We start from the raw sequence: 17689 nt of genomic DNA, 5'->3' as shown, positions 1-17689 counted from the left end.
CAGATAAATAATTAAAGGAAAATATAAGTTTTTAATTGTATGTTACTTTTTAATTAGAAAGAAGTGGAAAAAAGGAATAAGCATAAGCAAGTTCAATCCCTTGTTATTCTTACAATCGATAATCATACTTGTGCATCTTCAACCTCAACAAAATAAAAGGACGAAACCACGGAAAAAATACAACAGAAACGATTATTTTAAAGAAATATAATTTAAAATATTAAAAATTAGAAATGAAAATATATTATACTAAATTTAAACAATTTTTGTTGGGATAAACTTTATCCAAAAATATGCGTTTGTAATTTTAAATTTTACGAAAAAAAACTTGGTCTAATTTGCATGACCTCTATGGCGGTAAACTAGCTGAACGGCCAAGATTTCGATCCAACGAATTCTCTTTCCTCTAATTTTTGCAAACAGACTGTTTTCTCGCGAAGTCCCAGAAAGAATATTTATTTTTTTTCCTTTTTGATCTTTCAGAGAAACTATAGGAATAATTTAATGTATTGTGTATATATATTAAAAAAATATTGAAACTCAGATTAATCCAACGACGACCATCAAATCTCACCTTCCAAACAGAAAACACCAACCAAACCCTAACCTAAACGACCATTCCCTCCTTCCCCTCTCTTTCTCTCTCTTCTCTCTCTCTCCACCGCTAATCTCCGCCGTCCGATTCTTCTGATCCACCACCCGATCCACAAAGGTTCCAACCTCCTTCGCCAAGATCTCATTGCACGCGCCTCTCACACTGGACCACGCGCCTGCTACCGCTTCCATCATGGTCGTGAGCGGAGGGAAGCCTTTGAAACGCATGAAGAGGAGAGTCACCGCTGATTTCTACGATTTTCTGTCGTTTCCCTCGCCGTCTCTCGCTGTGTCGGAGAACTACGCCGGCGGACCCTTCCGCACCAACGTCCGCTCCTTCCTCACCAAGCACGCACTGCTCCCGCCACCGTCGGCGCTGTTTCCGCACCTGCTGACGTGGCAGATCCTCTTCCGCATCGGCGAGCTCACCGACAGCCCCGAATCGGGACCGCCGGTGGTGTGCCTCGACGTCGTGGAGGAGGACGTGGCCAGATCTAGATCCATTTACTGCGATCAGTGCCGAGTTTTCGGTGAGTTGACTAGCCAGTAGTTGAGCCGGTTCTGTTTTGCATGAATCGCTTTGGTTTCATCGTTTTTTCCGGTTTCTCTTCGGTTGCCAGTTTTTAATCCCCTACTCTGGTAGCGTAGCAGAAAACATGCAAAATGAAAAGTGAACCATCCTGATATATCGTATTGATTTCGCGAGATGACGTTTATTATGATTATTTTATTATTATAAATTGCTAACATAATCATAAATCATTAATGTAAGTGTGTTTATAAGTATGATTAAATGAATATAGAGCAGAGTAATGTGCAGTTATTGAATTATTTGAATGAAAATGACTGATAAAATTACTGTTACCGATGGGAAGTGGACTGTAACATATCGCCGATTCGGTGACGATAAGATCCAGAGATATATTGGAGTATCAATAGGAAAGCAGGATTAGGTGGTTTGTGGGCCCCAAAAGAAGTGGGACAGATGAGAGAACTTTGAAGTGCCACGTGTTAGTCCTAATTTTATGGGATGTGTTCATTGCTGTCTTTGTTGCGTGACAGCTATGATTTTGTCGTCATCGTGCTAATATATGTATATATATCGTCATTATTGTGGTCCAACTTTGCTTCTGTCTTGCTTATTTAGTACTAACGTGTAACTCAAGTCATTCGCCACGCATATCTGGATGGACGCTGTTCTTTTACATAATAATGAATCATGAATCATAATCATAATAATAAGGGATAAGATAAAGATCGGTACATAAATCTTATATAGGCTCTTATTAGATATAATAGTTAAAAGTAATATTCTTATTTTTGTGGTGACTCCCGTGAATTGTCAATAATATTTTGTGTAAATATTATTATTTATTATGTTTTTTGGTTTAGTTTCTTTGATTAAAGACTTGCAATTTTCTTGTTTAGGGTGGAGCGGCCACCCCGTGTGCGGGAAACGTTACCATTTTATTATCAAAGCCGATGGGAGCTCTATTGGTGGGTATCACAAGCCATGTATGTGCTGTGGGGACATCTTGCATTTGTCAGAATCAAAGTGAGTTACCTTCTGCCACTTGAGCAATTTTTCCCGTTTCATGGAAACCACATTTGTCATCTATTGGGTTTTTATTCTTTACAATTGATTGTTGCGTAGTATATTTGATAGGCGAATGTTTAAGTGAAATATGTTTCTGAAATTCTTATTTCTGTTTTTTTTTTATCCATTTACTACTAATTCACGTATTGTTTCTTTGGTGTAGATTTAAATTTGGAATTCAAAGTCTCGATAATTAGCCGTTCTCTATGTGAAAACATTGTAGCTACCGAGTTGTTTTTCAAAGTTAATGTGGTTGATTGCTGAAATGGAATGCCTGTTTGTCAGAGCTCCAAATTTGTTGGGGCTTTGTGTCTATGAGCCTCACCCGGTTAATATCAATTTACTACGAGTGAATTAGTTCTGTTAGTATGAAATTTCTCGTTATGCTGAAGGAGAGGGTAGTTTCCTTTCGTTTGAGGCTCAGTGCATGTTTGGGTTGCCTTGTTATTATCTCATTATTTAATGAGCTTATCATCAAAATGATGTTAAACGAAGCTTATTTCGGATCAGTGCGATGCTGGAGTCCTTGATCTTACATTTTAGCTAATGCTTTATATCTTCAGATGCAAGTCTTGCAACCATGTGACTACCACTGATGATGTTGAAGACTGGGTGTATAACCAATTAGAGAACACGACTCATCTTTTGCATGGCGTAGTCCATGCCAATGGATATGGGCACCTTCTTCGAGTTAATGGCAAAGAAGGGGGCTCTAGATTTCTTTCTGGTTGTCATATTATGGATTTTTGGGATCGCCTATGCAAGACTCTTGGAGTCAGGTTAGGATTCTTGATTGTAATTACCAATTGCTATTCTTTTGCGACGTAATACTTCCATTGTCTTGGAGCTAATTCTTTCTATTTTTTGGATCTTATACTTGGGTCGTTTATGACACTCGTCACCCAGTAGGTAGTGAGGTGGGGAAGAATGATGCAGAAATATTTCTTATAAAATTAACGATAGTTCAGATTTAAAATCGTGCCACATTAGAATGTGCCTATTTTAAAGATTAAAGACGAGTTACAGGACACCTAACTTTTGGGTCAAGGGAATAAAAATGGAGATCTTACCTAGAAAGGTTAGGGATTACACGGAGGAAACAAATAAATCGTGTAATTGTAACAACACTGATCATAAGACACGTACCAAAAATACAAAATGATATTTGAGTTCATGTACATGCATAGAAAATTAATAAAATTTAGGCAAAGTAACCTTAAATTACTAACAGCCACAAACTTACAATTTATGTCACTACTTTTTCGCACTAGGTGAAGTCAGGAACATGAATTACACAATGTCATTGAGCTTGATAGAAAGTCAAATTTTCAGAAATTTGGTTAATCAAAAAATTTCTTACAATAATTTTGTCCAAGGTTCTTTTGAATTTTTCTTAACTCTTTTTCTGCATTACTAAAAGTCATGTAATCCATTCCTTTTATTGGTGTACAAAACCATTTTAGACGATTTTAAGTCATCTTTTGACACATCACTACCATTCCAAATTCAGAATCTCCACCTGCATCATCATCAAAGTTGCTTCTAACACTAGCTGCGCACAAACTCCCATTATCGTCCCTAGCAGCTCCTTTCCCACATACTTTTATGAACACCTGAACAGATTAGGTGAGAGTAATCTGGCAGAGATCAGAAACTTTAATCCAGGGTCCCAAGAAGTGTAGCAACCAGACCAAAGTAAGCAGTAGTCGAACCCACAAGAAAATGAACCAAGTGATGAACCCAGAAGCAGAAGAACGGAGGGAGTGGTTTGGAACTTTGGTGTGCATAAGAGCAGAAAAAACAGTTTAAGTAAAGTGGCAAAATGAATGATCATGTTCATGATTTTAATCTAATGGGTCCAACTAAAAATGGGTCGAATTTGTCAGTTTTTTTTCTTTTTAAAAAAAAAAAAACAGGTTCAAGTAAGATGTGAAAAATCATTTGATCTCACGATCTTACTGGTAAGACTTAGGATCTTACTGATTTGAGGCATGAGAAAAATGTAAAATCGTACAATATTAAGAGTAAAACCATGATTTTAACTACTGCGTTTTGGGTATCTTCAAATACCTTAACCTCCTTAAAATGGGAGAAAATTGGTTTTGGTTATTTGTGCTTTATATGGATATAGCTATGAATTAAATAACGTTTTCTTCACTTTTGCCATGGCAGAAAAGTTAGCGTAATGGATGTTTCAAAGAAATATGGGCTAGAGTACCGCTTGCTCCATGCGATTATGAAGGGACATCCGTGGTATGGTGACTGGGGTTATAAATTTGGATCTGGTAGCTATTGTCTCACATATGAAGCGTACAAGTCTGCTATTGAAAGCCTATCCAATCTACCCTTGTCCACCTTCTTTTCCCCGGGACAAATGCCCCACTCTCGTGTGCAGGACATGATCTCATATTACCAGTCTTTGTCAGAGCATGAACTTGTAAATATAAGGGACCTCTTTTGTTTTTTGATGAGTTTGATTGACGATGCCCGCAAGAATGCATCAAATGTTGATGACAAAACCTTCAAGAAGCGTCGTTTTAATGCTTCTGGGGATAGTTCTTGGGAGAAGAGTGACGTTGAATATGTGGAGGAAGCCATGCTCAGAGTACTGCGTGCAGTGTCTGGGTCTAATTGGGTGAGCTGGCGTGCTCTTAGGGGTGCAGTGTGCAAGGTGGCCTCTCCAGAGCTGCTTGATTATTGCCTTGGAAAACTGGGAGGGAAGGTGGTCTATGGTGGAATGGTTGTTAATAGTCGATGCAATCCTCAAACTGGAGTTTATGAGTTCAGGTTAGCCTTCAATCTGATTCTTATGGGGTGTTTAATCCTCTGTGTTAGACAGTTTAACTTCTTAGCCAGTCATACATATACTTACTGGTTCAGACAGGAATATGCTGCTTCAATTATTAGTTTTTTTACAATTTTCCAGTCACAGTGAAGCTGAACCGATTCTTGATATTGGCATTATCTTCATGAATGAAGTTTGACATCGAATAATTTTAAGCATGTTTGATATGCCCCTTGTTTCTTGTGGGTTCTGATTTGGATTACTACCGATGTTCTTTCCAAATCTTGATGCTATGTACTTGTCTTATTTGGACGATACTCTTCCTGTTATTTTTATGAGATGCGATCACGGTTCTAATATTATTGTATTTTATTTGCTCTAGGCTCGAGGGTGCAAGCAGTTCTTGCTATGGAATTTTAACAAACAATAACGCTTCAGGCTCAAAGTATCCATCTGAAGAGAACCTCCTTCAATGCTTGAGATACTTATATGATTCTCTGCTTCAACCTCAAACGATGCTAACCTATGTTGAAGAAGGGAAAAGAACTCTTGCAATGAGCTCAGCTCAAAAGCTTCTTGACTGCAAGCAGTTTGTGAAAGATTATAGTCCTGAGATGTTGCCAATGTCAGATTTGGATAAGTTACGCATCTCGTGTCAGGTTGAACTTATAGATGAATCTGAAGATTCTGCAGCTAGAACTCCGCCAGAATTAATAGTGTTGCCTATGAATGCCATGGTGGCTGACCTTAAGTTTGAAGCTGCAAATGCTTTTCAAGATGTTTATCTAATGTTCAGAAGATTTCAAGTTGATGAGCTACTTGACTATAGAGGTGTAGACGATTCCACCCAGGTCAAGCTCTTGTTAGGATCGAAAGATGCGGTTTGTGTCCGTGGAAGATGCATTGGGAAGAACGGATTGAATAAGTTCCGAATGGAACGGGGACTTGAGAGGTGGACAGTAGATTGCAGCTGTGGGGCTAAGGACGATGATGGAGAGAGAATGTTGGCTTGTGACATATGTGGGGTGTGGCGGCACACTAGGTGTTCTGGCATCCATGATGCTGATCCTGTTCCAGCACGTTTTGTTTGCCCGAGATGCCAAAACTGTGAATCTAAACCTAAATCTAGTGGGCTCTGCAAAGACGAGACTGTGAGTGTCGTTAGTACTAGTGTAGCAGTTGCTTCGGAAACGGCTCGCAAGTGCCATCCAATGTTCATTAAGTCATACGATTAGATGTGTATGAAAAGTTCTTTTGTTTCTCTTTATTTTGCTTGGGCCTGAAAGAACCTGTACATAACAGATGGGCCTTAGGGGGATGGCTTCAGGGATAGGGCATGTCTTGTTCATCTTTCAGGTTCTACCTTCGTTAGTTTATTTTGTGTATATAATGAAATGACTGACGGAAACGTGGAGGGGGAAAAGAGAATATTCATCTTTTTTTTTTTGTTTGGATATAGGATCTTAGAAGATTCATGCTAGCCTAGTAGCAACATTAATGATGTAACTAACAAGTTGGTTAAAATGAGTTGTTTTGAGTCCCATTTCATTTTATTTTACAGAACTTATAACTTTATTTTCTTCTTTCGTAGGGTATTTTAGAAAGATTACTACGAGTTCGTTTTATGCCAAAGATTAATTTCTCGCGCGCACTACACGTGCATTTTATTGTAAAATGCGTGATATTGATTTGATCATATATCTTGATTACATTTATTAATTAAAATTATTTTTATCCTGAATTATTGTGGACAAAATTGCTCTGAAATTATGGAACGATAAACCTTGGAAGTGTACACAAGACCGTTTTAGCTCATACCAGAGATTAAAATCTCTGAAGGACCTTTGCTGTAGTGATGTCCTAATGAAATTAGTCAGAAATTCCATTGCAAATAGCTTAAATTGCTGTTTCCAGGAATAAATGACGAGGCACATAGTGCCCTAAGTGAAATTAATTGCAGATGATGGAATCATTCGCTATTGAAGGGTTTCATTGGCTGAAGTAAGAAACAAAAGGAAAAAAAGGATTGATGGTTACTATAAAATTCGACTGCAACCAAAAGCATCCATGTCAAAAACATGTGACATGGAATAATGTTTTTGCTTACAAATTATCCTGTGCACAATGGCTTTCTAGTTACTTTGTGGATCCTACCATGAGGTGTATTCCTTGTGTCTATGCATCATTTAAATAGATGAAAACACATTCTAAAACAAAATTTTTAATATAATTTTAATTATTGATTAAAATATATTAAATTAAGAGTGAGATTTACATAATTATTATATTTTTGATAAATTTTAATCAATCATTAAAAATATATTCAAAATATATATTAGAGTGGCAATTATTCTCAGACCAAATGGGGGCTTAGACAAGGAGATTTATTTTTTATTACATGTTTGTCCTTCATACATAAGCTCATTCTGTCATTCATGACCTATCATAGAAGAAGTTTCTCCAAACCACATTCATGGCCTTACAGAAAGAAAGATCAAGCCCGAAAATATCTCATCTTGTTGATGATAGCTTGTTGTTTGCAGAGGCAACGAGCGAAGAAGCTAACTCGCTATCTTGATAAGATTTCTTTTAGTCAAAATGTGCATGATAAAGTGAGAGAGATGATCGATACTATAGGATGGGAGTAAAGATGGTAGAAACTCATAAAAAGAGAGCTTGGTTTACCTGTCATTATTGGTAAATCAAAGGAGAGCTGTCCAAGACCAACTGTGGACCAACTGTGGAAGAAAGTTAAGGGTTGGTAGGACCGGGCTCTTCCCAACATATATCATGTATGATTTATTTTAAAGCTCCTGAAGGAATATGCGCCAAGAGAAGTATTATCAATTTATTTTTTATAATACTTTTTTTAACATACTTTTAGTTATTAATTAAAATTATAAAAATATGAAAAAATATTATTAAATTTAAAGTAAAAATGACCAAGACTTATATATTTTTATAATTTTTAATAAATTTAAAAAAACAATTAAAAGTATATTAAAAATAATATATTAGAGGGTATATTGTTAACTTCTCTTATATCTATTAGTGTCAAATGGACACTGGGTACATCCATCAGTAGTAAAAAGGCATTGGCAATGTTGGACGATTCACTGTTAAATCTGCATATGGAAAAGAAAACCTTAACGATGAGACCCATTTTCAAATGGAAAAGCTTGTAGAAGATCAGGGTGCTAGTGAAAGCAAAGTCCCTGAACTGACGTGACATGTACATAAAGATGCTCCCCCTGTGTGCCATCTCTGTGGAAAGGAAGAAAAGGAAGAGGAATATCTGGATCATGCATTTATTTTACAAATGCTACCAAGTAAAAAACTTCCTTTCTTCTCACGTAATTATTTAATAATTTTTAGTAAACTATAATTAATTTTTATTTTATTTTTAATAAAATAAATTAATTTATGGTCTAAACAGAATACATAAATAAATCTAATAATTAAGTTAAATAATATGTGTTTGGAGGGTAAGTGTACCCATCGAGAAGTAATAAAAGGTTCTTAAATTAAGTTCTCGAAATATCGTCCCACAAGGATAATTTTTCAATTACTAAAAATTCCCTAATTCAATTGTTTAAGTTTCAAAGATACGAGATTAAATAAAAACAAGAATTTATAAAATCAATTATAAAACTAAGAGCAATGGATACAATGCACGTCTTGGTTAAACTTATCAGAGAGGAACCTAGGGCGTATGGGTTTTCTCATTCAATCCTTTATGTTATTTTTCTATTTAACTCTAAATCCGATTTTCTTGTGATTACCAATCATTTATACGAATACTATTAATACCCAATAGTCATGCAATATTAATATTCTTTTCTCTAAATTAACATTCCCAATGGTCATGCAAGACATCAATTTAAGAAAGCTTAAGGAACCTATGAACTTGTTAATTTAATAACGATTAGAAGAGAAAGATTGGTTTGGTCCACCTAATCCTTTATCTCGTTTTACCCTATAGATCTATTAATTAACCGAGGTACGGTCGCCTGACGATATAATTAATTAGGATTAAGAAAGAAGCGCAATAGGATAAAATCTAATCATATAACGGAAATCAAATTAAGATTCAAACATCAAAATCCCATAAATTCATAAACAATAGTTCCCATAACCCTAGCTGTGGACTTAGTTACTCATGTAGAAAGAAAGGAACTAAAACATTCATGAATAAAGCCATAAAGAAAAGAAATAGAAAAACTAGAGTGTGATGAGTTCCCAGTCTTCAAGTACGGTCGCTTGAAACTCCAAGTCTCGCCAAGCATGTGCCAAGAATCCCGTACAAGATGTAAAAATTGTTCCCCAATGATGCCTCAGGTCTTCCCTTTAATAGGATTTGAAAACCCTAAAAACTCTTCATAATTAGGCTTCCCACATATAAGCACGGCCGTGCAAGGCCTTAAGCACGATCGTGCATGGGCTCGATGCACTTCCGTGCTTTATTGAATGGGTCTGGGCGTGCTGACTGCTTCAAAGCTCCAATCTTTTATCAATTTGGGACTAAAATGCATCCAAAATATACTTGCGGCCTCTTTATATCAAACTGCGTAATTAACAACTAAATTAGTGTAAAACCCAATTCAAATAAATGTCAAATATGAATAAATGGACTATAAAAGAGAGTCTAATTATAGACTTAACAATATGTTTGTTTAGATTTACATATCTATAATAATTAATGCATATTAAGTATAAGTTTTGATTTAAAAGCCCATTTTAGAAGAAGATTAAAGTTATTATTTTATATATTTAACTAAGTCTTCTTAAGAGAATTATATAATTATGAGAGAGTTGAGCTCAAATACAACAATTTTTATGATAAAGATTATATAAGTATGTCTAAAATTTTATTATTATTATTATTGATATTTTTAATTACTTTATTATTCTAATTTTATATAATCTTGTTATACTTATTAATTTATTTTGAATTCTTTTTGGATAGGTTATATTTAATTAGTGATGATTTGCATTTTTTTTTTCAAATGGTTAAAGAAAAATTTAACTCACCTAGATGAATATTATAATATAAGAAACAAATATTTTTTCTAACAAATTTTTACTTTGATCAATAATTAACTAATTTAATAAAAAATGTGGTGACATATTTAAAGATAACATAATAACAGATATAATTTTTTTTTATGCTAATTCAGTTTGAATGAACGTAAAAAATATTTTCTATATTGATTCAAATTGTACCAATGTAGAAAATAAAAAAAATAAAAAAATGAAAAAAGCATTAGATTCTTAAAAAAATAATTTTTTTAGTAAATTTTAAAAAGTTATTTAAAATAAATATATAATTTATATAAATTAGAAATAACAAACATAAATTCTTATTTACATTCTAAAACTTTTGTTAAAATTTTAACGAACAAAAACTCTTACTAAATATGTCAATAATTTTATTTTATTTTATTTTATATTTTTTTCCATTAACTCATTAGTACACGACATTATTGAACACTATATATTTTTTAATTACAGACTTAATGAAAATTAAATTAATAGCAAATATTAATAAACATTAACGACAAATACTTTATATTTTCTATTTACAAATTTAACAAAAATTAAATCTTAAATAAATATTAAAAAAAACGTTAACATTATTTATACTAACAAAAATTAATACTATTTAAAAATTATTTACTAAATTATCAGAAGAATAATGATGTTATTAACGAAAGTTAATAAAAAAAAATTCTTTCTATATTGATGGGTTAAAAGACTAATGTAAGGTATATGCATTTTTTACATTGATCAGTTAACTAATGTAAAATCTACTTACGCTATTCTGATAGCGTGTATGTACAAGTGTTTGTTATCCTTTGTTGGAGTATAAATGCACAAGGCGAGATGAATGCATTTTTTAAGGCAAGCAGCAGATTCAGGCAGCTGTTGTATCAGAAACTGCGGTTGTACTCGTTCATTCTATTTTGAATTGAAATCGTCTTTCACTCTAAAAAGTTTCATTTCATTCGACTTTAAAATAAATGAATACTCAATTGGTTGTGCAAATGATTCTTTGAAGACATGCTTGTAATTAGAATTTCACGTGAGATTGTCCTTATCATGCAACTATACATGCAAGGGTAAGAGTGGCTTAATTAACAAAGCAATTTATGCCAAAAAGGTATATAATATAAAAAATTAAAATTATCTAATATTTTTTAAGTAATAAAAAAATTAATAAAAATATAATTAATACTTTTTAATCAATATATGTAACACACTTGTGAAAGGAGATTATTATTATTAACGATAATTCAATAATATAATTTTTATAAAAAAATTATTACATATAAATGTAACATTTTACAAGATAAAATAATGATGATAAAAATAAAAATATAACTGAAATTTGAAGATGGGATATGGGTGCCGCCTAGCACTCTACTCTGCACCGAAGCAAATGGTTTGTAAAGTAGAGTTGAAGCAAAAGCACTACCTGCTACATGCTACGCATAAACATACGTGTCTACAGCACTTGCAAAACAATGGTGTAGAAAATTGTTGCTTCGTGATAGATTCCTTTCTTTTTCAATTTTCATTATTAAGTTTCGTCCCACTTTGACATAAAGATTGGATGGCACTCAAATTTTGTACTTTCCACTCTCAGAAATCTAAATGGCAACCAGCTAGCTGCATGAACTTCCATAACGACCCCACTTAGTCAAGTTTTGACTTCCATTAGACCCCATAATTAATTATATTTTCCAGCCAAGTTTCACATAATGGGCAAATAATCAGATGACAATACATGAGTTGAATAAGCACCTAAAGCACATCTGGATTTCAATGCGTATAGCCTACTCTATTGGTCCTGTACTATCAAAAAATCTTCTGCTCCAATTTATCAAAATATTAATATGTTGCATAGGTTTAATTTTGCATCACCCACGATTTAACCCTTTTGTTTTTTTGAAAAAAATAACTCACTTCATTTCATATACTTTGGATGTTATTAATAAGAGATACATGTAACCTTCGAGAAATAAAACTATTATGAATGGCAAAATTCTTTGTCTAAATATTTAACATGCTTATATTTATTGAAATTTAAATTTGAAATCACAGATTAATAGTACCATATATTTATTTAAATGCATTATTCCATTAATCCAAAATAATAAATTCAGATTTAAACAAGATTGAGTTTAACTATGACTTTTAGATTATTTAGGGTTATGGTCTAGGGAAGGGTAGCTTCATTGCTACTCTCGGGAGTAATTAGTCCTGTCACCAAGCAAACCTAATAACAAAAAGAAATAATAGTCTAGACTACAAGTGCTTAGACATTTCAGCACATGTTTAATTGCTAATAATTAATCTCATTTGTGCTTCCCAAGTCAAAACACACCTTACTTGACATTTTAAATTAAAGTATTTAAGGTTGAATTGCTTACGTTTTTAGCTTTCGGTACACATTCCAAAAAAATAGTTTACCTAAATTAATTTAATAAAATAAGTAAGCCCATTAAATTATTCTTTAAGATCGAATATGTTAGAGATTTTAGTCTTTACTTTGATTCTTTTGTTAATACTTGAATTTTAAAAATATTTATGATTATAATAATAATATTATTATTAAAAAGAACTATAATAAAAAACCTTTTACAAAATCATAAATTAACCAAAAAAATTAAAATCTCAAAAATAATTATCTATCTTATATAATCATATTGATTAGTTGAGAGGTATACCTTTAGTAGAATATTATTTTGATGATAATATATTAAATATCACTTCAAGTTAATTAAATAAATTTTAATTGTTAATTAAAGTAATTAAGGAAGATAATTTTTAGATCAATAATTTAAAATATTTATTTGATATACAAATTTATAAAACACGTGTCAAAAAATATAAAAAAGAAATGTAACAAAAAATAAAAAGAATTGACCAAATAAAAAAATAATAGTATAAACTATTTCCTTTTTAACATAACGATAATTTAAAAGCGGTCTTTGAATATATATATATATATATATATATATATATATATATATATATATATATATATATACATATGAACCAATATCTAAAATTTTATAGTAATTAAATCTCCAATAAATAAAAGTTGTAAAAGTTAAAATCTTATTTTAAAAATATGATTATTTGTAGTTCTTGAAAAGGAACTAGTATATAATATATTCATCTTTTTTCAATTAACATTGTTTTCCAAAACTTCTTCAAAAGTTAAAGCTGTAAAAGAAAATTTAAGTATTTACTCATTATAAATTAGTTAATTTAAACTTCAACCTATTCCTTAAAAACTTATCAGTACGTAGGCCAATGAGAAGTTGACTCGTTTGTCAAATTTTACTCTTATAAAATTAAGACTTGAGTCTTATTTTAAAATAACCTATTAAATGAATAATATGTAATTTGATAATAGATTTTAGTCGAAATTAATTATATATAACTGCAATGGTATCAATACATCAATGCTCGTCTTCAAGTCGGTCATTTTCGTCACCACCTTTATATTATCAAGTTGACTTGCAATATTCTATTTATGTTCATTCTCAGTGCTCCTAAAAATCTAGATGAAACAGATCTCAAATTTGGTTAGGACTCTTATCTCATTTTCTACTCCTCAATTTTTTTCCACCTTATCTAATGCTGTTTCTGAGTTTGAACGTCTTTTAAAGGTTTTCATCATTTTACGGAATTCAAGATTCATTGTTACAAGTACATGAGTGTGTGGATCTTGATAAATGGCTACTGCACATTCGACAATCACCGAATGTGAAAATCCTTACGTGTCAACTTACATGCAATCAACATTCATCTAGTTTATTTAATCCATAACATTTAAATTGACCAGTGTGGTTAGGTAGGATTCGAGAAATTAATACATAGTGCAGGGCTAAATAATAAAGTACAAACCACTATCTTTAACTTTATTTTTCCTTGGCCAATTCCTTTTTCAATCATTTACATTTTTAAGCATAATATATTTACAATATTGTGAATTTGCCAACTATTCCCCATTATATAAGGTTCTTAATATATTTGGGTCTCATATCTCAAACCACCTTCACTCCTCTGATCACTACGTACACTGTACTCAGCGCACACATATATCATCTGTGCTTTGCCAGTATGCTGTACAAATCATCTGTGAGGCCTTTGAAGATGGCTGTGGCTAATTTGCTTACACTGTTTTTGCTAATTGAGGTGTTCGCACACGGCTTCAGATTTGGAACAGATGGCTTAAACATGAACTACTACTACTTGATGAATTGTCCTTTTGTTGAACCTGTTGTTAAGAACATAGTCAATAGAGCTTTGCAGGATGATCCCACCCTAGCTGCTGGTCTTATTAGAATGCATTTCCATGACTGCTTCATTGAGGTTCCTTCTCTCTCTCTCTCTCTCCCTCTCTCCCTCTTGCCATAGATGTACTAGCACACTTAATTTGCATGAGTTTTAAATGGAAATGTGATTTTGTCATTTTTAATTGTAGCTCTCATCAAATATATATACTTATGTAGTTCCTAATTGATTGACTTATAAAGTTTGCTTTATTATTTTTAAAGAGGGAATAAATTAGTATAATAAAAGGTTGAAATAGAAGTACTTTTGATGTCAATCTTTTGGAAGCGAAATTGAGTTGTGTACTGAATAAGATTTGATTGGATTTACAGCTACGGTTAAGATATAGCAATATATTTTCATACCAAACTTAAATTTTCCTTCTAATATTCCACTCTCATAAGTCATAATAATAGTATTTACATATATTATTAGGAATTTTAACGTGACTTATTAAAAGTTAAAAATATGTTTAGGTTTTACGATTTATACTCATTTATTAATGAGTTTAAACTTTACATTTTAATTTTTATTCAAACATTTCATTACATTTTAAACTTTTTACGTTTATAATATTATTAGTAAGAAATTATTTATTTTCAATATTTTTTTAATGATATTAATATTAATTTATAAATTAGCGTGAATTACATGCACTAACACCTTCGTTTACTATAATTTTTTAAATAACTCAAATGAGTATTCAACACCACTTGTGAAGATAAAGTGAAAATGTCACCATGCTTTCAACTTCTTATAGTCGTCAATGCGTGACTCAACTATTTCTTGTCCCTGAAATGTCCACCACTAGAAGATGTCGTGCATGTCTTTCAACAAAGGACAAACCTCACCTAATTAATTGCACCCAATTTAAATTCATAATATCTAGTAAATCAAAATTGTTTATAATTTTTGTTCTACTAGGGATGTGATGGATCAATTCTGATAGATTCCACAAAGAGTAATACAGCAGAAAAGGATTCACCAGCAAATTTGAGCCTGAGAGGCTACGAAGTCATAGATGAAATCAAAGAAGAGCTTGAAAGCCAATGCCCTGGCGTGGTTTCATGTGCTGATATTCTAGCTATGGCTGCTAGAGACGCAGTTTTCTTCGTAAGATTTGAAGCTGATACCCTTTCTTTATTATTTATTTGTATAACTCATTCCCCTGTTATGTAGTGTAATGAATTAGTGATTGATGTAAATTGGCTTGAATATGATTATCACCATGAAAAATACAGGCTGGAGGGCCAGTGTATGACATACCTAAAGGAAGAAAAGATGGAAAAAGGTCCAAAATTGAGGATACTATCAATTTGCCATTCCCTACCTTTAATGCCTCTGAGCTTATTAAATTGTTTGGACAACATGGTTTTTCTGCACAAGAGATGGTGGCTCTCTCTGGTAAGCATACACATACACTCCTATTATTTAATAATTATTGCTATCTTTTAATCTTTGTTGAACGATTTCCTGGTAATATTTCTATTTTAATAAGAATTATTTCAAATCCCGATTATGTTGACTTTATGGTTTAGTTCATTCTTAGTAAATTCTTTGAACAGTATATATTATAAGGAGATTTGAATAGTATAAGTTTATTAAAGATTGTTACCCGCTTAATCTAAGATACTCATGTAGTTATACTAACATATCTAAAATGTGTACGAAAAGTAATCGTAAACTACACACAATATAAAACATATTCTGATATATATATATATATATATATATATATATATATATATATCGATGTTCAATTGTGAAATATGAGTGCATCATAACGTAAAAGTTTCACCGACCAATTAAAAGTTATTTAGGCTTTGTTTTGTTTGTTTCAAAGTGTAAAAAAGTTTTTATAAAAAGAATAGTATAAAAAATAATAAAATTTATTTTATAAGTTAAAAATAGTTTATTTTTAAAAAAAATTTGAGAAGTTTAATAAAAGAACTTCTAATAATTTTAAAAAAATAAAAAAATATAAGTTGTTTCTAACTTTGGAAAAATTTTATTATTTTTTATATCAATTTGTTCTTTTATAAATATTTTTCAAAAAAAATATTCCAACGGAAGCTTATTCTATGCAATTTTTTTGAAAACATTCATCAAACATAGTTAATTACACATATATGTGGTATAAACATATACAGGAGGCATGAACATGAAAGAAATTCCCATGTAACAAACGCTTATATTGTCATAAAGTCTACAAAAATTAAAGCATGGAAACATATCATGTGAGGTTGAAAACTTGGATTGTATATGCAGGGGCTCATACACTAGGAGTGGCAAGGTGTGCTTCTTTCAAGAACCGATTGAGCCAAGTGGACCCCACTTTGGATACAGAATTTGCCAAGACACTGTCGAGAACATGCAGTTCTGGCGACAACGCAGAGCAGCCATTCGATGCGACGAGGAACGATTTTGACAACGTTTACTACAATGCTTTGTTGAGGAAAAATGGGGTTCTTACATCAGACCAAACACTATACACTAGCCCCAAAACCAGGAACTTTGTGAATGCTTATGCATTGAACCAAGCCATGTTCTTCCTTGACTTCCAACAAGCAATGGTGAAGATGGGCCTCCTTGATATCAAAGACAGTTCCAAAGGGGAAGTACGAGAAAATTGTCGCAGAATCAATTGAATGAATTGTGGGTTTGTGATTATTTTAGCTTTAATCAAGACAAATTCCCAAACCATGCCATTAGTTAAAACTACATTATATGTTATGTATATAAATGTGTATGGTTAAGTAGCTCTATTTTGTTTCCATTGGGTGTGTTCACAATTATAATAGTAACCCTTAATCATCAATATCTCCCTATGTATGTAGCGTGGAAGTAACTCATCACATTGGCGTTCGAGAGTGATCCATTACCAAAAGTTTTTTTAAACAATGCTGCCAGATTAAGTTGTTTATTCATCATATATCTCATATTTTTCTCTCTTTTCTTTCTTTCTTTTTCTCTTAAATCAAAAGAACGGTTGTAAAAATATCATGTGGAAGTAGAATTATACTAAATTTAATTAGTCTCTTCGATTTTGCTACAGGGATATGAAGATGGGCTTCTTCTGTAATAATGATATAGCGTGAAAATATTTTATGTAATATTAATGTGTTAAGAGTGAAATTACACGACAGACACTATTAATGTGTCAGTAACTGTTTCTTTTGGCCCTATTATGATTCTATCATTCAAAGCGCTTCAGAACTTGAAAAATGGCAAGCAAGCAGTTAAATATATTGATAAAACGTCTCTTTTGTTGACAAAAAAGAGTCACTTTGAAAATTCTTTTAACAGTAACACCTATCCTTGATCGACTCTCATGTCCAAGCGAAAAGTTTGCAGTCCTTCTGTTA

At 32.1% G+C, this 17689-nt stretch overlaps 2 protein-coding genes across 4 annotated transcripts; both read left to right on the top strand.

The window, feature by feature from the left end:
- The first annotated feature begins 484 nt into the window (after nt 1-484).
- On the top strand, nt 485-6533 carry LOC113872592 (PHD finger protein At1g33420-like). Of its 3 annotated transcripts, none has more exons than XM_027510264.1 (5): nt 485-1124; nt 2023-2149; nt 2755-2970; nt 4364-4978; nt 5359-6533. In XM_027510264.1, the coding sequence occupies exons 1-5, from the start codon at nt 788-790 to the stop codon at nt 6209-6211; spliced, it is 2148 nt and encodes a 715-aa protein (XP_027366065.1). In that variant the 5' UTR covers nt 485-787; the 3' UTR covers nt 6212-6533. The 3 variants fall into 3 exon arrangements, with proteins under 3 accessions (XP_027366065.1, XP_027366066.1, XP_027366067.1); XM_027510265.1 differs by lacking the exon at nt 485-1124 and adding an exon at nt 1803-1854 and having other exon boundaries at nt 5359-6526; XM_027510266.1 differs by lacking the exon at nt 485-1124 and adding an exon at nt 1842-1899 and having other exon boundaries at nt 5359-6515.
- A 7578-nt stretch (nt 6534-14111) lies between these two features.
- On the top strand, nt 14112-16972 carry LOC113873424 (peroxidase 47-like). The gene is made up of 4 exons (XM_027511530.1): nt 14112-14363; nt 15249-15437; nt 15566-15728; nt 16593-16972. Exons 1-4 carry the CDS (start codon nt 14112-14114, stop codon nt 16970-16972), a joined length of 984 nt encoding a protein of 327 aa, XP_027367331.1.
- Nucleotides 16973-17689: the final 717 nt, after the last annotated feature.

The sequence above is a fragment of the Abrus precatorius genome, unplaced genomic scaffold (genome assembly GCF_003935025.1).
Source record: "Abrus precatorius isolate BTA unplaced genomic scaffold, Abrus_2018 Scaffold7, whole genome shotgun sequence".
In the NCBI taxonomy this organism is placed as follows: domain Eukaryota; kingdom Viridiplantae; phylum Streptophyta; class Magnoliopsida; order Fabales; family Fabaceae; genus Abrus; species Abrus precatorius.
The sequence above is the reverse complement of the archived record's forward strand: the minus strand, read 5'-3'. Positions and strand labels throughout refer to the sequence as shown.